The sequence below is a fragment of the Trachinotus anak genome, unplaced genomic scaffold, assembly GCF_046630095.1.
Source record: "Trachinotus anak isolate AG129_WGS33_773 ecotype Australia unplaced genomic scaffold, CSIRO_AGI_Tana_v1 ptg000018l, whole genome shotgun sequence".
NCBI lineage: Eukaryota > Metazoa > Chordata > Actinopteri > Carangiformes > Carangidae > Trachinotus > Trachinotus anak.
The window spans coordinates 4,163,184-4,188,003 of NW_027273869.1; the positions used below are offsets into that span (position 1 = coordinate 4,163,184).

The window sequence follows — 24,820 nt, forward strand, 5'->3', positions numbered from 1 at the left end:
AGTTTATTTTTGTTTTCAGCGGGGGCACTGAAGGTGCAGTGCAATAATAAAGGTTTGCCCTGCTTTATCTGCAGGGTTTATGGGAGCGTTGATCAGTATCAATGACTCAACTACTACCTCACTCTCTCCTCACCACGGTGTCTGGCTTTCAGAAATTATTTCTGACCACTGATCTGGCTCGATATTGGACTTTAATGGTGCTCCCGTTAAGAAAACTGGTTGTACTGAATAAGCTTCATCCTTTAATAAAGGAGGAGTCACATCCTCCAGCCTCGACAGAAAAGTCTAAGCAATGGTTGATAGTGATCTTTATTATTATTATCTTTATTGTGAAAATGTCTGCTGGTCGGTTGATCAGCTGACCCACCACTTCGGACCAGACAGAAATATCTCAACAACGACTGAATGGATGATGCAAATATTCATGTTCTCCTCACTTTTTTATAGGTTGTTTTTTGGTCATTTTTTACCTTTATTGTGAAAGGGACAGTGAAAGAGAGAGGCAGGATTGAATTTGGATTTGAACCCAGGTAAATGGTATGCGCTCCACCAGGTGAGCCACTGGAGCGATTCTGGTTCTCCTCCCTTAACTTTCTTTACAAATCTCAAACTTTAAATGTGTCCAATACTTTGGTTTATGATCAAATACCAGTAAAGCTAATTACATTCCCATCAGCGTCAGCTGTACTTTGTCTTTGGTGCTAATTAAAAGATGTTAGCATGCTAACATGCTAAATTTGGGTGGTGAACATGCTAAACATCACCTGCTTTTTCTGTTAGCATGCTGACATAAACATTTAGCAGAAAGCAGAGCCACAGAGCTGCTAGCATGGCTGTAGACCAGTCTTGTTATTGTCAGACACATGTTAATGTCAGGCGTTGTACACTTGTCTCTGTCTTGATAAATAATGGAGGTCTGTGTGAACACCAGGGACAATGATGGAAATCAGTCCAGGACTTTATTGTTCTATTACTGTCAAAGTCTGATATGTTGTATTTCTCCAAATAAAAAGTCAGATGATGTAATGCTCCTTGCTCAGTAGCGCCTCAGTGGTTGCTGTCAGTGTGCAGACACAGTCCACATGGATTTTATCCTCTACTGCTTTAACTGTTGCTTCAGTTTTATCTTGTGTTTTCCAGGTAGCCTGTGAATATGTTTGTTACTCCTCACCTGAGCTGCTTCCAGTTAATCTGTCCATTGTTTCCATTTAATGCATTAGTTTTCTTTTTATTGTGTTCCACTACAATAACTTTGTTAATTAGCATGAGTTTGCTTTAAGAATTAGCCTGCATTTAAAGAAGTGAAGACAAAAGCTAAAGGGCGTCATTACTGTCTGATTATGACTCCAAGAGACATTCACTGTGACTCATTATGTTAATTAAGAATGAATTACCCCAAATACTAGTTTTAATCAAATTACCCACAGTAGAGATTAATTCCTTCGAAAGAAAGACTGTCAGTGTTGTACTAGAGAGACCACCTCAGGAGTAAAGAGTGATGTCTTGCAGCCAGGGGAAACTGCGCCAGATTATTCTCATGTTTTGATAAGAACTGGAAGTCAGTGAGCTTCTCCACAGCCATCTGCCCCCGCTTTGCGTGTTAGGATGAGAGACTCCACGACAATCCTCTCACTGCTGTTTCATCATTCCTCTTTCTGTATTGCCCGAATAAATCTGCAGCACTTGATGTTACCAAGTCCAATTTGTCTCAATTTGGAAGAAACTAATAGCGGTATGGAGAAAGTGTACCTCCTCTCACTTTAAAAGAAGCTTGAATGATATTTGCGATCTGCAATTTGGCATGAGGAGCAATCAGCACTCATAAAGGACCATCTGTGCCTTTGATCTCCCCTGAACTTCATATTTAAAGCATGTTTCTGTCTTAGAATTTGATGCTTATGTGCTCTCAGAACCAATATTTTTTCATCAAATAAATATAATTATACATGGAGACAGAGCTTTCTGTGTGTCTGCTGTGGCAAATCCTCTGTTGGAGTGCAGCCAAGTCACTTTGGACCAGTTCGTTTTGTTGGGAGTATTAAAAATGGCTCCATCTGCCCCTGTTGTCTGTCACACACTGACAGGTGGTCTCAGAGGGAGAGTGCACTGCATCTCTCCTGTCACCTCTGAGGCAGGTAAAGTTGAGCAGAGCGGTAACTTGAAATCAGATCGTCAAGGTGACCTGGCAGCCCCTGTCACAAACCGAAGCGTAAAGGCCCCGCCCAGCACCAACAGCTCATTTAACCTTGATGCGCAGTCATAGCGGAACAAGTGAGGAGCAGGCGGCAGGTGTCAGATGAAGCTGCCCCCTCGGCTCCAAACAAAGCCACGGCATCGGCGCGACGGGCTTAAGCGCAGATGAGAGGAAATGATTAAAGGGAAACAAGCCAGGCGGGTTTCAAAAGCCTGGTGTGTGTGCAGAAACACACTCACTCAAACGCTTGGTTCGGCTTGTGTTTGATTTCAGAGCTCCACTCTCTCTGCTCAACAGCAGCCTCTGTTTTATTACAGAGCTCTGACGCTCAGATTGACAGCAAGGATGCCATTTATTTATTTCTTTGTATGACAAACATCCATCTCTGAGACACTTTCCTGATAATGGCTTTGACTAGAGGGAAAATGACAGATTAAGGATGGCAGGGAAGAAATTGGTTGCAACGTTCAAAAACACAAAGAGACATTACCTGTTTTCTTTTTTTTTTTTTTTTTTTCTTTTAAAACATTTTTCAGCCACATGGCCAAACAAAAGACTCACAGAAATGGGATGTTTTCAGCTCTCAGCCTAAAACTCTGCAGAATTTGAACATATTAAGAGCAGCTATGATGTTCATCCTGAAACAAAGCCTGCAGTGTGTAGTTTCATGCAGGTATTGTGAGTCTCAGACCCGGTCTGATTTTGGCCGTGAAGATAAATGGTGCTCATTCTAAATTTGCCATAAGAGCAAATCAATTCTGCACTGCACCAGTGGACAACTGGGTTGCAAGGTGTCTGCCCTGCACTGTATTCATTAAAAACCTTCGACAGGTGTCAGGTTAATGGAAACCATCTATTAATTTCTGCATGTAGACTCTTTTTATGACTATTAACACTTTATTTATTAAAAGGATACACCACGGCTAATAAATTACATGCATGTTTTAAGCATAACGACTCTTATGGTTATTGATTTTCTCAACAAACTTTTGTTAAATCGATAACGCCACCCTCCTTCCCAGACAGCCGCTGCGCACGTCAACACATCTCCAGCTCGCCCACATTTCCCTCTCTTCCTCCTTTGTGAGCCTTTTAAAAATGAGTCATTATTCTCTCATTTTCATCCTCGTCTCCGATGAATTATAGATGGCCAGCCTGAATTGACTTGTTGAAAAATTGTAATTAGCTTCTGGAAGTTGTTTCTGTGTTTTATTTAAAAAGAAAAAAAATCATGTTGAATGCAGAATGTGTTTGGGATCAGTCAGATGAAAGTCATTTTGAATCTGTTGGTGAAGTGAATTATTGTTTCCTGTTTGCATAAAACTCTTTGTTTTGTGGCATGTGGTTATGTGAGCAGTCATTTTGTTGGTGTTGATTGTCATCTGTTTTGTTGTGTGTGTGTGTGTGTGTGTGTGTGTGTGTCTGTGTGTGTGCCCCCATTAATTTTTCCTTCCAGATTTAAATGAAACTCTTAAGGATGGTTGATCAGATTTGTCATGCAAATTAAGGGTGGGGTCCATCACACTGACACACACACACACACACACACACACACTAAGGCAAACACAGATTCAGATGAAACTTGACATGTTGGCATGGAAACCAATTAGCATCTATGAGAACTCTGTGTGTGTTTATTGCATCCATGTGTATGTGAGCTGTGACAGTGGTGGTGCTGGCTGATTGTTGTTTTGTGTGTGTGGATGTGTGTGTGTGTGTGTGTGAGACAGAGAGACCGTGACAGGACAATGAAAGCAAAGAAGAGCTAATATATTATTATTGAAGGTGATTGATTATGTCTGGTGCAGAAAATGGGTTTGCAGATTAGAGAAACATATTTCAGGAGTTTTCTCTCTGTAATTCAGTTGTAATTAAACGTGTGTGTGTGTGGAAGTGATCAGTGTTTGATCCATACGCTTGTCATGTGGGACACTCGTGGTGTCTGTCAGTCTTCAGTAACAGCTAAATAATGACGGTGCTAATGAAGATCCTTTTTGTTCCTCTAGACACTCAGAATGAATGAGAAGCTCAACAATTAATGAGCCAATGCTAACCCCTACCCCCAAAAGAAAAACTCAAATACCCACAAATCAATGGGGCCAAAGAAAGGAGAGCAGCTGTTTGATGAGGAGAAATTGGACAATTGCAAATGATCTACAGTCCTGGCTTTAATTAGAATAAAAATACGATGATGATGATGGAGACAGATGGAGAACAGGCAGAGTGCGTCTCCTTGGGCAAATGCATGAGTATGTGAATGGGTGAATGTGGCAAGTATTATAAAGTGCTTTGAGTGGCTGCTAAGACTAGAAAGGCTCTGTATAAATGTTACTTCTGCTAAAAGTAAAAGGCTCCACATCAAAAATAAACTCTGAACTTACCGACCTCTGTTTTTCTCTTCCCTCTGCTCCTCTCCTTCTGTAGTTGGGACGACAGCAGCTCGGTGAGCAGCGGCCTGAGCGACACGTTGGACAACATCAGTACAGATGATCTGAACACACCCGCGTACTCTGCTGTCAGCTCATCACGCAAAAGCAAGGGAGCACAGGTGAGGACACAAGCACTGAGCTTTGAGTACACTTTCTCAGCACCTGGGATCTGATGTCATGTGGGGTCACTTATTTCTGGCTGTGCTAGCAGCCTGGGTTTATAGATGGCAATGTTGGACTGTCAGTCTGTCAGTCACCACTATGGGCCAGAATGAAATATCTCTGAAGGATGTATTTCCCTGAAATTTGATGCCAACATGAATTGTAATGACTTTGGTGATCTCCTGACTTTTCCTTTAGAGCCACCATCAGCTCATAATTTAAATGTGTCCTTACTTTACTTACTAATACTTTACTTTTAGGTTTATGACCAAATACCTGCAAATCTAATGGTTTTCCCATCAGCCTCGGCTGTACTTTATGTTAAGTGCTAATTATGAAATGTTACGATGTTAACACGCTAAACTTGGGTGGTAAACGCTGACATCGTCAGCATGTAGCTGTAGTAGAGTTAGCATTCAACTCTAGCATTCCAATCTGCCCTGAAGACGTAGCTGCTCAGAGGAGGTATTATATCCTCATCATCAATCACAACCACCAGCTCCTGGCAAGAAATCACATTCAGTTACAGAGAAAACTTAATAATACTTCATTAATAATCCCTTTACGGGGCACACCAGCAGTTTTACACATAAGGTTCATGAGAAACACTACTCAGCCTGTGGAAACACTAGAATGTCCTCTGTTGCAGGAAGAAAGTCTGCATAACAAACTGGCCCTGTGGGGTGGATTTAATCAACGAGGCCATTACTTCTAATTTTCATCAATCTTTTTTCCTACTTTATGGAAGTAGTAATATTAAGTCACTGAATTACCACTTCAACGCTTTTGTAAAACATAAAGGGGAAAGAGTAAAAAAAAAAAAAAAACGATTACACACACTGTACTACAAGATGGAAAATAAATCTGAATTTGTGCAAAAGAAATTTTAGTTGCCAGATCTAAATCAATTCCTTCTTCAAGCATGAGTTACAAGCATGTTGTTGGAGCATGAAACCAAGGCCGGCTCTGAAATCACAGCTGAGGGAATTATCTGCGGACTGAAGGCCACTGTTCAGCTCTCCTCATAGGCTTTTGCTGTGTTCTGCCAAGTATCTTTGGCCCCTCATGAAATACTCAACAGCCTGGGCTCTTAAGAGACTCTGGTGTTGCTAGGGAGACAGGCCATCTGTCAAGGTAGGCTGGTTATCACTGCGGTGTATGTGTTTGTGTGGGTGTGTTTGTATGCATCCCAAAAGAGGAGATCTGGACATGGGTGATTCCAAAGATAGCTGCAACTTCACACACAGACACACACACCCCGCTGCTCTGTTTGTGCAGGGACTAATATTTTATTGAGGTGACCGTGTGTGTTTAAATAGCTCCCCTGAAAGATCATCCATTAGTTTAGCATATTCTGGACTATTCATTTCAAGTGGCCACATTTTCTTTAGTAGCTGTAACTTTTTTCCTTCCAGTTATTTTCAGGATGGATTTACTTTGCTTGTGCTGTTTATTTATTGGCAACGTTGCACTTACATTACCTCCATTACAGTCCTGCATTGTGGAGCAGGTACTAGCTATAAAACTCCTCCAACTGGTAAGTTAAAGGACACTACAGGAAACTGTGGTTTCTTTTTTTCCTAAACCTTCCATCAATCTCACAATATTCTCCCATCCAGTCTCAGAGAGGAAGCAGGTCCAAGCATGCAGAGCAGGAGGTGAGCAGCAGCTGGGCCGGAGCCGAGGACCTGAAGAAGGTAGAGGAGGAACTGGACGTAAGCATGGACCCCAGCAGCGGCTCCTCCCGCTGGAAGCCTTCCTCATCCTCCTCCTCCTCCCAAGCCCAGGGCCAGTATGAGGACGCCGGTCAGAAGGCCGCTGCGCTGGCCCAGATGTCCCAGACGGGCTCGTGGAGGAGGGGCATGACAGCCCAGGTGGGCATCACGCCACCCAGGACCAAGGGTACATCTGCTGCCCTCAAAACCCCAGGTAGGAGAGTCACGTTGTTTTTTACAGTAGGACACTGAGACAATGATCTGTGGTTTTATTAAGGTGATTTTATTCAGTGTGTCTAAGACTGTGTGTTAGTGTTAAAAGAAAAAGAAACCTGTGCATGGTCCATTTTCCTTTTGAACGGTTTAAAACTATCTGATGATTCTTTTCACTGACACTTGTGTTTAAGACTTTGCAGTTGTTCCTAAATTTTGAGCCCACGCAGCAAGTTCAGCAGCTTTGTTGCAGATAAATATTGGTTTTCAATGCAGCTGAGCTGTGATAAACTCAACCTCTGGCTGTTGGCCAGAATTTACACTAATTTCCTGCTGCGTGGCATCTCAGGTGATAAAGACAGGAGCCGGGCCAAGAATCTGCTGAGGCTAATGCTTTTGTATTTGTGCTAATAAGTGTTTATGCAAATTGACAGGAAAAACTGATGATGCCAAGGCCTCAGAGAAGGGCAAGGCACCTTCCAAGAGTTCGGCCAGCATCCAGCGCTCACCCTCAGACGCTGGGAAGAGCAGTGGAGACGAAGGCAAGAAACCCCCCTCTGGCATCGCACGCCCACCCACCACAGGCTCGTTTGGATACAAGAAGATCCCAGGTCCCACTGGTACCCTAATCACCTCTAGCGGTGCAACGCTCGCCAGCGGCTCAGCCACCCTGGGCAAGGCGCCCAAATCCTCAGCCGCCCTCGGGAAAGGCACAGGAATTGGCGGCGTGCGGAAGACCAGTCTAGATGGCTCGCAGCCCCAGGATGACGGCATTCTGCTCAGCTGTGGAAGCTCCAAAGTGACCCTGCAGTACCGCTCTCTACCCAGACCGGCCAAATCCTCCAGCGGGGGGGCAGCGGGGCGCAGCGGGCATCGCTCCAGCTCCAGCAGCATTGACTCAAATGTCAGTGGCAAGTCAGCCGGTGGAGCAATGACACAAACGGGCACCAAACGCAGGGATGGAAAAGTGGGCTCTGACCGCTCCAGTCCCATCACAATAAACCAGACAGACAAGGAGAAAGTGGCGGTGTCAGATCAGGACCCAGCAGCGGGACTGTCCACATCCCCCAAGTCCAGCCCCACCTCCACTACAGGCCAGTCAGGCCTCAGGCAGCCAGGCTCCAAATACCCTGATATTGCTTCTCCCACCTTCCGCAGGTCAGACACCCACAACACCCCCTCTGCTCTCACCCTGTCTTTGTCCCTCACCGTGTGTGTTTCTACGTGAATCAAACATTTCACCACATTCTTTTTCAGTCCCTTGATTATTAGCAGGAAGTGGTGTTTTTTACAGGAAGCATGCCTTTAGGTGCAGTCCACGTTTTAGTCTTATTTTAAAAAGATTCAGACAATGTCATCAACACATCTATTTCAGATTCATGATGATGAACTGATGTTCGTGGTGCTCAGGGATGTTTTCTGATGCAGGCTGTTCTCCACACTCCTCTAACAGATAGGGGCGTTTCTTGAAGATGTCATCAGTAGCGGTAAAGTCATACCAAAGCTTGAAAAATACCTTGTCATCTATATCAATTTTAGATACATTTGGTTGTGCAGAGTGAATATAAGACACTTAATAAATCATATTTCAGGGCCTTCATGGACAAATTGATTGAGTGAGCAAGCTTACTTGGCTGCGCAGCCAAGTGTTGCCATTACATAGATTGTTCCCTGGTGTAGGTGATAAGCCACTGCAGATGAAACATATCTTTACCCCCGATGAAGATGAAGGTCTGATGGCTTTTCATTCAGCTCAGGCAGATCCAGCTCAGCAGTCTTGATCAGAACAGACAGGAGACAGGAGTTTCTCTGCACATCAATTCCTGACTCATTAGGAGCATGCATTCGGCAGGCGTGTCCAAACATCCGTCCCATCCGATTTGTCAAGCCAACCCGTTTCATCTGCATGTCTTCAAGCTTTTTTTTTTTTTTCTCTTCAAGAGAGTGTCATCTATATATTTTGTGTGATTGTGATGACAGACTGGGACGGGCGGCGAGCAGAGTTAGCAGGCTGTCTGAGCATATGTGGGCGGCGAACAGGGTTGAGTGGCCTAACAGATGAGGTTATTTCAAGGCACAGGGTTGAAACGGGCAAAGCTGTGAAAGCAGATGTGTCGATGTAAATTACAGAGAGCTCGCAGATGAAATGAGGTGGAGTTTGCTGCGAGGGGATACGTGTGCTGGGAAGTCCGCTCAGGGGTTCATCTGTAGCTTAAAGTTGGTATCAGAGTAAAGATGTGGGGATGTCTTAGTCACTGTTTTTCACTCTACTTAACAAATTTGCTTCTTGATGCTTGTGACAAATGCAGAAATACAATTTTATATATGATATACAATACACTCTTTAAACTCCAGACTTTGCCACAGTCCTTTATTTTCCAGTATGGATCTTGCAGATGCTCATCCCCTGTCCTTTGAGCATGTCTGAATGACTGCACCCACCTCTCTACCCTCAGATTGTTTGGTACCAAAGCCAGCAGCAAGGCCAGCTCTCCGGGCACGCCCGACTCTGGCAAGTGCCCCTCATTACTGGGCAGCCCCCACGGCACGCTGGCAAGGCAGGCCAGTCTGGACTCGCCCTCCTCTGGCACGGGGAGCCTGGGCGGCCTGAGTGGTGGCAGCAGCCCACTGTACGGTAAAACCCCAGACTTGTGCACTGACTCCCCGGCCTCCACCCCGGCCTCTGGCCTCTCCCTGCCCTCCAACGCTCGGCCCTGGCCTGCCTGTAGCTCGTCAGCTGGCAGCAAGGACACACTGAGCTGCCAAAGCATGACCAGTCTGCACACCAGCTCTGAGTCCATTGATCTGCCGCTGGGCCACCACGGGCCAAAGGTTACACGAACCGGCAGTGTCAAGTCCACCCTGTCAGAGGGGTGAGTAACAGGAAATACGATTGGGCTGAATCGTATTCATTGTTTCATTTGAGAACAGAGACAAAGTGTATCTCCTCACCCTAAGATGTAGAGTAAGCTCAAATAATAAGAGTAATAATGATCATTGAAGAAATCACTCATCCAGCACAGTTTGGTTGGATTTAAGTTTATTTTTCTGGCATGGTTTTGGTATTATCAAAAATTAAAATCTGAGTACAGCAACTGAGTTCATACTAGATCTAGTTTAGTTTGGCCAGGATAGATATTATATCATGATATCATAAATAGTTTTTATGATGACAAATACTTTTACTCTTTCAATACTCAGCCACCCAGCTGACCTGCCAACCTTTAACCAGCTGGTCTATTGCACTGACCAGGTAACAGTCTTAACTAAGTATTAATGGAAGCATCATAAAACTGTGAGCTACTTACTCATGGCCCCACAGCCATGCCAGAAAAAGTCCCACAGTAAATTCAGATCATTTCAGACGCTCATTCCCATGAGAAGTCTTTATCAGGGTGTTTCCATTGTTTTGTCCACACACTGTGCATGAGTACATCACACATGACAGAGACAAGGCACAAGTTTATTTTCCCTCATTAGTTCAGGTTTATGTCTCAAAAATGAAACAATTGATTGAAATGTTGCCTGTGTGTATATTTGTTGTCTGTTGTTCTGTGAACATCTTTAATGTTTTCTCCATAGAGTACATCCGTTTGCATACTGTGTGTGTATGTGTGTGTGTGTGTGTGTGTGTATGTGTATGTGTATGTCAAAAGTCAAGTTTGTAAAAATGTGACCAAAGTCTTTTTTTTTGTCAGCTAGCACAAAAACAAATGTTTTCTGGCGTTCATCTAATTCACTCATCCTCTGTGTTTTAACAGCATGCCTCTCGACAGAAACACGCTTCCCAAAAAGGGACTGAGGTACAACACATCTGCAGCCAGATCTCAATCTCAACTGTTTCTCATTCACACAGATCATATGCATACATTTGCATGAAAATACCAAGTTTAGAAAGTCAACTTTCATGTTATTGTGTGTGTGTGTGTGTGTGTGTGTGTGTGTGTGTGTGTGTGTGTGTGTGTGTACTTGTACTTGCTACATAGTAAGGACCAAAAAAAGTATTTTACTAACAGAGTGAGGACATTTTGGGAATGTGAGGACATTTTGGCCAGTCCTCACTTTTTGAGACACCTTCAAATCACATTTTGAGGGTTAAGACTTGGTTTTAGAGTTATGGTTAGAATTAGGTTTAGGTTAAGGTTTGGGTCAGGGTTAGGGTTGGGCACTCAGTTGTGATGGTTAAGGTTAGGGTAAGGGGCTAGGGCAGGGGTCGGCAACCTTAAACACTCAGAGAGCCATTTGGACCCGTTTCCCACAGAAAAGAAAACACTGGGAGCCACAAAACCCTTTTGACATCTAAGATGAAGATAACACTTTATATATATCGTTTTTTACCTTTATGCTATGTATAAAAAAAACTATAGTGTGTTGCATTTATGAAATCAATGAACTGCTACAGAGAAAACAAAATTACGGGGGGTTGAAAAGCTCAATAAATCGCATGCCGGCCGGTATCCCACATCGGCGGTTGTGACATATTTTGAGCGACAAAAAATTAAACACGTTTTATTTTAATGTTACAAGATCACCATAATCTTCAAATTTAGAATTACATAAAAAAAACTAACAAACTAAAATAAAGTGAATTTAAATTAAATACTCATTATTTATTTTCTAAAGCCACAGGGAGCCGCAGCAGAGTGATGAAAGAGCCACATGCGGCTCCGGAGCCACGGGTTGCCGACCCCTGGGCTAGGGAATGCATTATGTCAATGAGTGTCCTCACAAAGATGGAAGTACAAGTATGTGTGTGTGTGTGTGTGTGTGTATGTGTGTGTGTGTGTGTGTGTGTGTGTGTGTGCATCTATAGCAGCAGTGATTCCCAACCTGTACCTGTGCCTCAGGCGTAACTCTGCATCAGGCGTCTTATTTGTGCAAAGACTGTGGAGGAGCTCAACTAATAGAAATAAAAAATAGAAATTGCAGTTTAAATAAAACACATATTGTCATATAGAGTCAGTTTTAACACTGAGCTGTAACTAACTAGTTAGCAAGCAAGCAGAGAAGTAAATAATCATGAATCAGCTAAAAATGATGGATGATAGGTTGAGATAGTTAGCTAGCATTCGAAACATTTTAAAAGTTAGCTGAAATTAATGGATGAATGTTTAAAACAAGTAGCTTAATGCAGTGGTTCCCAACCTGTGGGCTGGGGCCTACTGATGGGCCACGAAGGTATTGCAACCAGGCCTACATATCATTTGCAAAACAGTACAATTTCGGTGAAAAAAGTTAGTTATATTAAAAAATATAAATAATGTTTTTTTTAGAATGAAATGATCTTTAAAAACGGTTAAAAACTCTTTTTCTTCTCATATTAAGGCCAGTCACTATGGTAAGTCAACAATAGGAACTTCTGTGTCGTTGCTGTCCAGCCCCATTGTATAGCTGTTTACTATCTCAGCCTGATTCTGTGCTAACAGATTACATCAATGGCAAAAACTGGAGGATCAGAGTGGAGGTGGGGTTGGATGTGGGCCGCCAACATTTTTTAGATTTTCAAGTGGGCCGTGAGTTGGAAAGGTTGGGAACCAATGATTTAAAGGATTTAAATGGATGAACAGTTGAAATAGTAATGGATGAACAGTTGAAATAGTTCTCTAAAAATTAGCTTAAAAATGTAGCTCCTCCTCCTGCATTGTTAACAGGTATGTTCAGTCATTACAATTCAATGTAATGTAATCTTAATTTAATAAAATGAAAATAGTTGGCCTAAAGTAATGGCTGAATGCATGAATGCAGGTGCTTGAGTTCATGTCACAGGGCTGTGGATGTACAACTGGCTCAGAAAAGGTTGGGAACTACTGATGTATAAAGTAGAAAATCTTGAGATTATCTTATGCAGCGTTCACACTGCAGGAACAAACTTCTGCACAAATCAGACCTGCTGTGGATTAAGATTTTTTGCAGAATGCATTATGTAATGCATTACTGTAATGTAGAGGAGAAATACAAAATGCAGTCCTATCTGATCTGTTGTTTTTGCTAATTAAAGATGTGATTTTTTACCAGAGATCCTGAAGTCCACATTAGGTTGTAAGTCTAATGCAGTGTGAATGTTGCATCAGATGACCAGACAGGTGTATGTTTGTCCGTTTGCATGTCCGCTTCCTTGTGTGCATCCTCATCCTCCTCTCATCTCATGCACTGCTAGAAATGCAGCAAACAGCTGCTATGACAGAGCAGTTCTTCCTCAGCTCCCTAAAATGGCCTAAACCACCTGATAACATTTGCTCTGTTACCTGAGGCCAAGTCAGCCAAGTAAGTCGAACATATATTTTGGATTTAGCTGGGACTAAAGGGAGAGAGACAGAAATACCACAGCCCATTCATCACAGTGGCACAACCTCTGCAGGGAACAGCCTCTCCAGCCAATTATACGTTACTGCTGCAGATAGGTCGGATGGGGCACTTCTTTCGTTTTGTAGCATTTCGTGCTCATACTTTATTGGGCCTAAAAGCAACTGATCTTATGTTCCACTTTATGCCTGTTGGAAGTGATGTTCAGTACAGACTGAAGTCTTTTCTTCTTCTGACCACAAATTTTTACGGCCGTCTGTTCACATCTCAAACCAAATGGCACTTTATGTTTTTTGTCTGCAAGTGGAGCTCAGACTAATAATTGCCCCCTTCAGTGATATAAATAAGCATGTTGGTTGCTAATGGGCATTTTGAAAGGACTAAGTGTACTGAGTCAGACACTGACCCTCGGATATTTCAGTCTGTTCCATTTCAACTCCAGTGAGGGACGTTAGCTGCTGTGTCGCACCATTCAGCACGAGCTTAGACACCCAATCCCTGGTGGAGAGAGTACGAAGCATGGGCTGGGGAGCAGGGTCAGATGTGACAAGTGTAGTAATGGGGTCGTTGGAAGGAAGACGGCGCTGAAAAGGGATGAGCGCAAACTCAATTATCATCCTCAGAGGATTAAATATGGCCGATTGTCATGTGTGCGATAAGGGCCTTCTGCTGCCAAGCCACTTTGGAGCTGGAGAGAGAAGAGATGAACAGCTGTGTGTGTGTGTGTGTGTGTTTGGCTGCTCTGAGCCAGAGGAGTACTGTGTGTGTGTGTGTATATAGTATATGACTGAGTGTGTAGATGTATGCATGTGAGTGTCTGTCGGCTGTGGCTGTATGTTTTTTGCTCACATGCTTCTATTGTTAGCTCCACACTCATTTCATCACCACAGAACTTCACTGCTTGGACTTCCAGTTGTCTCTGTTAGCCACCATTTTTACCACGAACTTACACTTTCTCTGGATGTGTCAGGTACCCTCCATCCTCCCGGCAGACATCCCACGAGGAAGGCAAGGAGTGGTTGAGGTCCCATTCAACAGGGGGGCTCCAGGACACAGGCAGCCAGTCTCCTCTGTCTCCTCCTGGAGCTACCTGCACCACCACTGGAAAATACCACTACTCCAACCTGCGTGAGTCTATAGTAACACACTCTCTCTGCACTGTCAATATGGTGTTGTTTTTACTAACGAGGCCCATTCAAAGAACAGCTCTAATAAAACAAATAGTAAAAAGTGCTTGTGTGAGAAAGGAAGTTCTGCGCCCAAAGAAAAAGTTATAAAAAATATGGAGGAGGTTTGTCTGATGCACTTGAATTCAAATATAACAGAAGCAAACTCAGTTCAAGAAAAGATGGATATATAGGCAACTAAAGCAAAATGTCTAATGTCTAAATGTGACATGTGCAAACAGATATGACAGTAGATACTTGGACACAAAAATTAACGATTATACGTACGATTGTACGATTAAATAATATTTTTTTAAGGTTTTTTTTTACCATTATTAGCTGTTAATGTAAATCTTAGTTCCTGCCGAAATGATTGAGCATTGATGCATTTCACAGATATATTAGGGTAAATGTAAGGGTGGAAAAATATTTATTAACACTGATCTTGGCGGATCTATGTTTCCTCTGTGCAGTGAGTCCCACTAACATCAGCCAGTATAACTTGCCACCAGGCAGCAGCAGCATGAGCCGCTCCAACAGTATCCCTGCCCAGGACTCCTTTGACCTGTACGGAGAGGGTCACCCACTGGGTGGCAGCGCCACCTCCTTGGAGGAACGACCACGGGCCATCAGCCGCTCCGGCTCCTTCAGGGACAGCACTGATGAAGGTGGGACACGCTCTTGAACACACATTATTTAAATGCACTCTAAAAACCAGGGTCAGAAATGAAACCTCGCTACTGAGAAGCCATTGGAAATAAATGAAGGTTCACCAAAGCAAAGCCCCCTGTCACCCAGACTGAATGAGCCCATACTGTGACAGACTCGGCTGGTGGCTTGCTCTGTTCTGATCTCTTTGTGGCTGATTTGAGAGGCTGTGATTACGTCTGTATAGAAGTCAACTTTATAACAGGCAAATCACATTTTTCTGGCTTCTAATAACTGTTCAAAGCTTATATAATCTGAATGACTCCCATTAACTATCAAGTGCTAATCAGTCAAGTGGATAATCAAGAATACATAAGACTGTAATTAAAATGACTGTAGAGCTCCTTCAAGGTCAGTTTCAATAGAAGAAGTAGTATATTGTGCAGTCACATATTAATTTTATCTGTAGCATTTTTATAGTCAAGTATTTTCCTAAGCCTTGCTAGTCACTCATTCCTCTGTCTGTGTTTACAGTCCACGGCTCCTCATTGTCCCTGGTCTCCAGCACGTCTTCACTCTACTCTGCTGTAAGTAGCTCACAGATTTCTCCCTGAATATACAGCTGTGCAGGATCAGTCCTACAGTCAGCTGCTGTGTTATATCTGAATCATGGTCATCACTAAAGCTGCTATAATCAGTGCTTGAAATCTATCAGATTGCTTCATGTAAATGCACAGAAAATAATAACCCAGCTTCACAGGAGTGTTTCAGCCTCTTCAGCCTCTCTTTGTTTTGGTTTTTACAGCCTGTAACATTTCTGTTTTGGTTGAGTCGTTTTCAGGGAAAAGCAGCAAACGATAATGTTCACACACAGCTTGTGAACATAGTTGAGCATATAGCACATAGAAAACCATATATATCTCTCATGAGTCGGTGGAGACCAAAACTTTGATAAAAGGAAAAAAATATTGGACTTTTACACAGCTCCAGAAACACAGCTCCAAATGACTGTTAATGTTAGTTCATGCTAAATGTGTAAATGTGCAACAAAGTTCACAACAACAGCTTTGTAAATGTTTTTACAGCTTGTTTTATGCCCCAAGTGGCCGAACAATCAGCTTATGCAGATTTTGCACTGCTTTATTTTGTTGTAGCACCCAGCAGCATCCACAAATGTTTTCTCAGCTCACTGTTGTTTCTGTGAAACTCAGTACAGCTCCCAACAGTGATGCTGTGTTTTTAAGATTCAAGTTTTGCTAATCTAAAACAGCTGCATTCAAAAAAGTAACAATTTAAAGGTTGAAAGTTTTTTTTGTAAACGGGACATCACAGAGCAACATCAAATCCTTCAGCTCCTCTTTGTGCTGCATTACATCTCACATGCACTCTCTTCCAATATTTCAGCCTTGGTCCATTGTGTTTCTGTAGGAACAAAAACGTCTTTCCATAGTGTGATGTTTCCAGAGTAACTTTGCTAGAAAAGGGGAGGTCTAATATCACAGGCAGCTCACAGGCGGCAGATTAGTTTCAGGGAGAAGAATCCATCAACGCCCACCTCCACCTGTTTCCAGTTGCAGGGTGCAGAGGAAACGCCTGGATGAAAGATGTAGTTTCATTCACAAAGTTTCCCCTCAGGTCGAATTTGTCTGTTTGTTTTGTGGTTATTATAAACCACTTATCATTTTGTTTTCTGTCTGACTTCCACTTCAACGGCAGTGATATTTTCTGTCACTTTAGATAAAGTTTGGTTTAATTCTCTTGGTCTCTGTGTTACCATTTCAGTTCCTCTAATTTCCTCTTCTCTTTGGCATTAAAATCTGTCTCATGGGGCTGATTCTAATTCATTTTTAAAAGGCAGACTCAATATTCAACTTTCTGTAAACTGTGTTTGCTTCTCCCTTACAGACGGAGGAGAAAGCACACTCTGAGGTAAGGATGGGGGACAGTGCGTCCATCAGTCTGCATGTGTGCTTCCTTTTAGCAGCTTTCTGCTTCACATCCATATAGTGACAGACATTTACAGCTTGAAGCCGTTGTACTGCAGGTGGGGGTTCAAGTGCCCCCCTGTGGGCACCTCAAAGACGTGGATTCAGTCCAACAACTTCCACGTCACGTGCATGTTTTTGCTGTTACTGCTGGTTGTTTGTGTTTGTTTGTTTTTACGTTTGTGTGTCTTTCTATTGCACTTCATCTGTCTACGTCAATCAAAGCACAAACGGTGATATTTGTTCAGCTTAATGTCGATTTATATTGATAATCATTTAAAGAAAAGTTATTTATAGGTGACATCAAGTTGTACAATAAAGCAGTTTAACCCTATGTTGCATTGCTTTTATTGTCAGTAAATCTTTATTTATTCAATCTTGATTATAAATAACCACACCTCCCTACTGTGCTACGTAGCTAATATAATGTAGTCATGACAAAAACTTACACTGTACATATCTAATGCATGTCCTGGGCTCTGGCTCTTTTTGTTTGGCTCCATTCAACGGTTTATCACTGATTCTTCTTTGATTTTACACTTCTCTGTTTTGATTTTTTTTTTAATTTCTGTTTCTCTTTCCTTTTCTCTGCTCTTGTTCCTTAGTGCTTTAAGCTGCAGTTTGGATCAAACAGTAATGGCAAATACATCACAGTGTTTGTTTTAACCCTGCCAGATGGTGGAGTTTAGCATTTCCGGACAGCAACAAAAATCAACAGAAACTTTAAAAAGCACTTGATTGATATTTTCTGACATTTCTCAGCTGAGTAAAAATCTAAATCGGATTTCACGAAATGTCAAAACCGTCAGTGAAATGTGTTGGAAACTAGAGAGAAACATGTCCTTTGTCATTGTCACTATCTGTGAAAATGTTTTGTCAAAATTACTGGCAATTCTACGGAAGTTGACAAAGGTCATACTTGCAAATATATCTTTATCCCGTTATCTATAGCGACATATAAATGTTTGTTTTCTCGAGATAATGGGATAATTTTTCCGTTATCCTGACATTATGTCCATTTCTTGGTAACAGAGCTTGTTATCCCGAAATTGCTTGTTATCTCTAGATAACACAATAATTATTTGGTTATCTTGAGGAAATAATAAAATAAAATAAAATAATAAAAATAGTTGTCTCTTAATAGTATTTTGTTATCTCGAGATAACGGGATAATCAAATCTTGGTATGGCCTTTTTCAGCTTCCTTGCTGATATCACATATTTTTTTATGTCTAAAAATAGACATAAACATCAACTTTTGTCGTCCATTTTGCTAAACTCACACATCTGCCACTTTGCTTCTGATATGAGAAACAATATCAGGTATTTGCAAATACTATTTGACCCTGGTGAGGAATACTTGCCTGTAGCTCTTGCTTCGCCGCTCAGAGTCTAACATGAGAAAACCAGTGCTGTGAAAAACTCTTGTCTCTCCAGCCACATCAGTTCATGCTGTTTGATGGGGGCATGCAACATAGTGTTAATTTGTACTCTTTTTCTTTTCAATCAAGGGCCAAACAGTCCAAAATTCCACGGTAATCCCCCACACTTTTATGTTCACACTTCACCCCAGTGTCTTTACACACAGTGTTACCATGTACCTGCATAGTTCTTACATCAAAAATATCAACAAGGGAGTTGCAAGTTCAACACCTCTTTGCATTACAATCAGCCATATGTTTTTCAGGAGCATTGACCACACCTTTATATTTGTTCTCTCTTCCACAACCAGCAAATCAGAAAGCTGCGTCGGGAGCTGGACGCCTCTCAGGAGAAGGTGGCGACCCTGACGTCTCAGCTGGCTGCCAATGTGAGTTTGTTTACTTCAAAAGACGCCGTCAAAACTGCCGACTCATTTGCATGATAACCCACTGTCAGAGAGCTTTCATGAGAAAGCTCTGGAAGGAATATAAATCTTTAAGACGCCCACTAATTCCTTTCCTCTGTGTCTGAAGCTGAGGTGCGTGTGTTTAGGCTTTTGCTGGTGTGTGTGTGTGTGTGTTTGTGCTCTTGTCCTTAGAAGGGATGTTTTCTTGTGTGTGTGTTTGTGTGTCTAACATACAGCGAGGATTGTGTCTTTGCTCTTGTCTCTGCCGGTGGGGTTTCAACAAGAACAGGAGCCTTTCCTCCCGAACTCAACCAAGCAGAGAGAATCAAATGGAGATAGACGGGCGCAGAAAGAGAACAGGGAGATGAGGATAAGTGAATCTAGACACGAGTGCGTCATGCGTGGGTGAGATAGAGTGAGATGCAGAGACCTCCAACCCCCAGACGAAGCTGTCTTTGTACTGAGATTCAGATAGATCGACAAACTCCCATCGTCAGACTCAGCTCGCCCCCCCCCACCCCCCACCCTCCACCCTCAATGCCAAGCGCCTGATCAAGCATGGAGGCAGACGCTTCGGTCCGACGCTTTGATCACAAAGTTGTGCAGAGCTGAAACTGAAGGCTAAACTGTGGGTAAACTTGTCGACTGGAAGAGGGAGACATGACTTTATAGAGGAGTTATGGGACAGTCAGAAAACTTCTGGTTTATGTTTTGGTTCTCAAAGGAATAATCCACCATTAGATACAACTTTTGTCTCCTTTGTGTTGTCTGTGGCCAGAGCACTTTATATCAGTAGTGGAGTTAGAGACTTTCAGTTGAGACGAAATGGTTCATACATATTTAAAGCATTCTGGTTGCATTGCATTCTGGTATTTTATATATGATCATTGTGAAATGGAAACTCTATGAAGAAGCTCTTATTCATTTACTTCTGCTGTTTCAGTTCGCTAGAACATTTCCAACTGTCAAACCACACTGCTACAGGAAATACCTGGACAGTAACAAAGTACATTTACTTGAGTACTGTACTGAAGTATATTTTTGAGTATCTGTACTTTATTTTAAAATATACTCATATATATTTTGACTCCACATTTCTGTGAAGTACTCGTTACTTTGAAGCAGAGCTTTTAGTCAGAGGAATGATTTTTCTTTATTTTCAAAAATGTGCAAGGCCATGCTCTGTTCTGGCCTTATCTTAAGTGCATGTTTGAAATTTTAGAAACAGTGTTTGCTGTGTTTACCACGACCAAACTTCACCACTGTTGTCCAATTTAAGAAAGCATGTGGAGATATCTGTTGTTTAATTCCAGATAAACTTTTGAACAGACAGCTTGTGAAAGTTACTGTTGTTATGCTGTGGTTGGTCAAATGACTTATGGACATTTCTATCGGCTGTGTATCATATTCTACAAGCTTTTCACTCTACAAATTCTACAGTCAGTCAGTCATTCAGAAGTGATGTGGAAAGGTACAACAATATGTTGCTATAAAACATTTACTTTTGAATACTTTGAGTTTTTAAAATCAAATACTAGTACTTTACTAGTACATTAACTCAAGTAAAAATCTCACTGAACAACTTTCACTTGTATTGGAGTAATATTTGACCAGGAGGATCTATGAGCTGTGGACTTTGTCCACCTCTGAACATCACATGTTTTGCCTGGCATCCACAGCAAACAATAAAATAAACCCAGAAAAGCAAAGTATATCACAGGTTTATGCAGTGGTGTTGAAGTGGTTACTGACAGTCTTGCAAAACGCAGGCTGGTTCATTGAACGGTTTTCTGTTTACATGTGATACAGAATGTTTGACATGTGGGTGCGACAGCCTCAGAATTGTGCAGAGGCAACTTTGACAGAGCTGGACTGAGCAGCAAAACTGAAGTTATGCTAATGAATAATGTAATTAATTTCTTTTGGTGTTGAGAGATTACTAAAGTAATGTAATTACTCTTTCAAATGGTAATATGTGACGAGTAACTGACCGCTGAACACTGGCAGAGTGGCCTGATTCAAACATGAGGCAGTGTTCACTCAGCTTTATGTTGTGTTGCACATTTACAGGCTTTCTAACAGAAGTGCTACCAGCTCAGCAATGAAGCCACTGTAGAGCCTTAAATTAAAGAAGACACGAGTCACTGTTGCTGGTGTCAAGTCTTTACATGACAACTCACAAGTTGGCTCCACCATGAAATCCTTCAGCTGCCTCATTTTAGCTGAGGTGGGTAGTTTGTACCCTCAGTGCTTTAAAACATTGTAAACACAGAATATTCTTACAGTTTCTTTACAGTTTAGTGTGAAAAAAGTAAAGTAAAAGCTTCCTCATTATGTGCACCATTTAGACAGTTAATTAGATGAGAAAGAGACAATAACTTTGCATTTAGAAGCACAGAAATATTTAAGAGCTCATCAAAGTGTAAATAGAGGAGAACAATTTAATTTCTGCAGGCACCAAATAATTGGTGACATATTATATGGTGCCATAGCCTGTGTTGCTAATGGTTTGTGTAGCAAAGTTATTTGAAACAGAGATAGTAGTCAAAGGCACAGTCTGAATAAAAGACTCCAGTGTCATGTATCTGCTGCTGGATAGTGAATGGCTCTTAACAGGGTCACTAAGCATTAAAACAACAGGCCACCAGTCACATGCCTCACTGTCCCAAGCCATATTCAAACAGAAACCCATATGTGCTCCCACTTTAGATTTAAAAAAAACAGAGGAATAAACACATGTATGGCCATGGTGCTCTGGAGCTGCATCACACTGTATCTACATGACAGCATGGTGGGTTGATGGTGCTATAAGCTCATCTTATCCTCCCAGTGGGGAGTGTGACTGTATGGAAATGTCAGCCTCAGCAGCCCTCACATGTTTCCTCCCACGGCCTGAAACAAGCCGCTGACAGTGGTATGTGTAAGACATGCCAGAGACACTGATAAATCATGTCTATTCCTGCAGATATGCCTACACATTCACACACATAAACCCACAAATAGGTAGATAATTCTATGAAGGCTACATATTGTCACGGCTAAGTGTAAAACTGGTATTTTCAAAATGTCAACAGAAAAAAAGGGCAGCCCAGTTTTTAAAGTAAATTTGAAACAGTATTTTCAGGACAACTTGCTTTCTAATGTGATTTAATGTCATGCTAATTTCTTGACCATATATTTTTAGTCTTTTCCATTTGGTTGTGACTTCAACTTAATGCATATTTGATATGATCTTGTTGGTTTAAGAAGAGCTTCAAGCTTTTCTCAGTCACAGAGGAAACCACTTTAATCACAAAGATCATCATAACTGGAGCCAAGATGATGTCAAAAGTTATTTGTTAGGTCCCATATCTTATATTTTCCTGTGTTTTATCTGAAGTGTTGATCTCCATCAGAAGATATATTTGTGGTTTTAAGAACCAAAAACCATCTCAGTGTAGTTTGACATCTCCTCTCTCAGGCTTCTCTCTGGAGCTCTAGTTACAATGGGTCGAAGAGCCAATCAGAAGCGAGACTCTGAGCCTCTCTTCTGATTGGCTGACTGTTTTCTGAGTGATCCAATAAAAATATAGCAGATTTCAGGTAAACACTCAGAGAAACCAAATCCTGCATGGTTGGATGGTGGATCCAGGTGGGCGGGGCTTGGGGCATGGCTGAGGGTGGTGACTGCTTTGTTGTGACATCGCAAAGTTCCAGAAGTCCTGACGGCTGGTTGTGAGGCTCAGTTTCTGAATACAGGCTGTGTGCATTTCTCTGTGGACTGAGGCTTTGATACTTTCACAGTATTAATATAGAACCTAGACCTGCTTTATGATCAAAAAACACATGGACATCTACCTTTATACAATATGGGACCTTTAAAATAAAAACAGGAATTTTGTGAGGAACAGGTTTCCTGAACAGTCTCATGTTTTCTCTTGTTAACCTCCGGTGGTCTTCTCAGGAGAGGACAGGAGAGGAAATGTGCAGTGATTGAGGTCACCTGATCTGGATCTCATCTCATTTGCTGTGCCACCGCATACACAATTATTATTATCTCTCTCTGGGTTTGTTTTGCTCAGGAAATTAAATTTGGGTCTTAAATAAAGTATTATGGGTGTGTCAATACCCTCGGTCATCGTGCGTGAGCTCATACAAAATATTTGTTTCTGCTCTGTCATGTTGGATTAGGTACAGTCCCCTGGTGCGTGTTTGTTTTTGGCTTTGTTTCTTCTAAATGGAGCCGAAAAAGCCAAACCAACATCCTGTTAAAGAGACTAAGAGGAACAACTGCTGCTGGTTCAGCCTGTGAAGAGGATCAGTTTTCCTGCCTGTCTGACGTTAGATCAGGTGTAAGAGCTCATAGAGGCTCTCCTCCTTCCCTCTCAGTCTCCTTCCTCTCGGAAAAGTTCTCCTTCTTCATTATCATGCCCTTCCCTTCTGGCTGTAGTGTTTAAGGGCTGTAGCCCAGCAGCTTCACAGTCATGACTGTGCATTATTCGTCATCTGTCTTCACCCCTTGAGATGTCGTCAACATCTTCAGCAGTAGCGTGGAGCAGCATTGAGATGGACGACTTCTCCTCATCTAGTTCTCTGGTTTGGCCCACCATCAACCTTTACCCTGGACCTCAAGGTTCAGGGGCCGAGTGTGGCCACCAGGGCCGGGCCCCAGGAGCAGCACAGATGGTTCAGCCATGGGACACATCAGAGTCTGATCAGCGCCTCCTTCGGGGCGGACAGGTGGGCCGGGGGGGAGGTTGAGTCGGAGCTCACAGGTGGAGTTGGAAAGAGATATGGCGTTGGAGAGATGTGTTGGAACAGTTGGCATTTCTAAAGGTCAAGACCTTCGCTGATTCAGCCAGGGACACAGAGGAGAAGAGGCAGCACAGGGTGATACTGTATGTGTGTGTGTGTGTGTGTGTGTGTGTGTAGTTTAGAGTTATGAGGTCCTAAAGTTCCCACCAGGATAAAAGATTAAAAGTTTTCCCAGTCTGTCAGAGCTGTTTTAGGGCTAGATTGCACATTTGGGAATGAATGCTACTAAATTCAGTAAATAAGAGTTCTTGAAAGTATAATAATACAAAATTGTGTGTGTGTGTGTGTGTGTGTGTGTGTGTGTGTGTGTGTGTGTGTGGAGCTGAGATTGTCTGATCTGTCTGGGCATGCTGCCTACCTCTCTGTGTCACACCAGGCCTGACAGGTGTCTTGGGGTCTCTAGCTAAGGGTGGGAGGATGAGCTTGCACCACACACACACACACACACACACACACACGCACACACACACATACACACACATATTATACACAAGTACAGACTCAGACCTCAAACAAATCCAGTCACACCACAGGTTGAGCAGAGCAGATGGCATGACATTGCTGCATCTTCACATGAAGTCGGGGGGGGCAGCCTCCCTCTGATCTGTGCCTCTGTGATATCAACATCTTTCTCTTAGTGCTCAGAGTTTTCACGACTGAGAGATTTGGAGCATGCTCAGTTGCAGGATGGTTAATTGGTAGCAATAAGATGCAACAGTGAAGTCACATGAAATAGTCCTAACAAAATTAGCCATTTTCAACATGTTTGGTGTGACCTTGCCCTTGAAATCTGAGGCTGGCTCAAAGTGAAAGGCAGCGGTTCTTCAGAGCACACAGGGATCCTCTTCAGGAGGGCTCAGTCAGAGCCTCCAGGCCTGTGGGCAAACACCAAGTCTCGTTTGGTCCTCGGTCCTCTTTGGCTCAAGTGAAAACTCACTTCAAAGTTATCATCAGCAACCAGCAGACCAACTTATTCATTCTCTGTACAGGCTTTCTCTTCATGGAGGGACTTTTTTTATTATTCATAGTGAATATTGATTCACACTCAGGTGAGTGATAATTTGTGTGTAGAATTCATTTGGGCAGACCTCATGTTACAGTGGAGAAGAGTCCAAACTGGTCTTGGGGTCACTTTTACATGTTAAGAGTTTATGTTTTAATATTCTAGAGACAATAAAAAGAGTATTCTACATTTTCATGTTCTACCATTTTAAGTATATTTTGACTCAAATGCCAGTTGGAAACTGGAGCTTGTAGCCTTATCTGAAACTCTTTGCCAGAAGCTGAAAAGTCCCGACCTGAGAAATGTTCTGTACCCAAAAACCAACTGAATGACTTGTTGTTACCCTACGTCTCTACAGCAGCTGAAGGCTGTGTGTTTTTG

At 42.4% G+C, this 24,820-nt stretch overlaps 1 protein-coding gene across 12 annotated transcripts in view; it reads left to right on the plus strand.

Annotated features, from left to right (window-relative positions):
* Nucleotides 1-24,820, plus strand: part of nav3 (neuron navigator 3) — a 456,492-nt gene that overhangs the window by 408,482 nt on the left and 23,190 nt on the right. For 10 of the 12 annotated variants that reach the window (XM_071502610.1, XM_071502611.1, XM_071502609.1 and 7 more), the window contains 11 exons: nt 4,619-4,742; nt 6,405-6,714; nt 7,148-7,871; nt 9,170-9,586; nt 10,475-10,516; nt 13,987-14,144; nt 14,656-14,850; nt 15,365-15,417; nt 16,736-16,759; nt 18,326-18,349; nt 18,547-18,624. In XM_071502610.1, the coding sequence (XP_071358711.1) occupies nt 4,619-4,742; nt 6,405-6,714; nt 7,148-7,871; nt 9,170-9,586; nt 10,475-10,516; nt 13,987-14,144; nt 14,656-14,850; nt 15,365-15,417; nt 16,736-16,759; nt 18,326-18,349; nt 18,547-18,624 (2,149 nt within the window). The remainder of the gene's footprint in view (nt 1-4,618; nt 4,743-6,404; nt 6,715-7,147; nt 7,872-9,169; nt 9,587-10,474; nt 10,517-13,986; nt 14,145-14,655; nt 14,851-15,364; nt 15,418-16,735; nt 16,760-18,325; nt 18,350-18,546; nt 18,625-24,820) is intronic. The other 2 variants (XM_071502606.1, XM_071502607.1) reach the window with 1 other exon arrangement.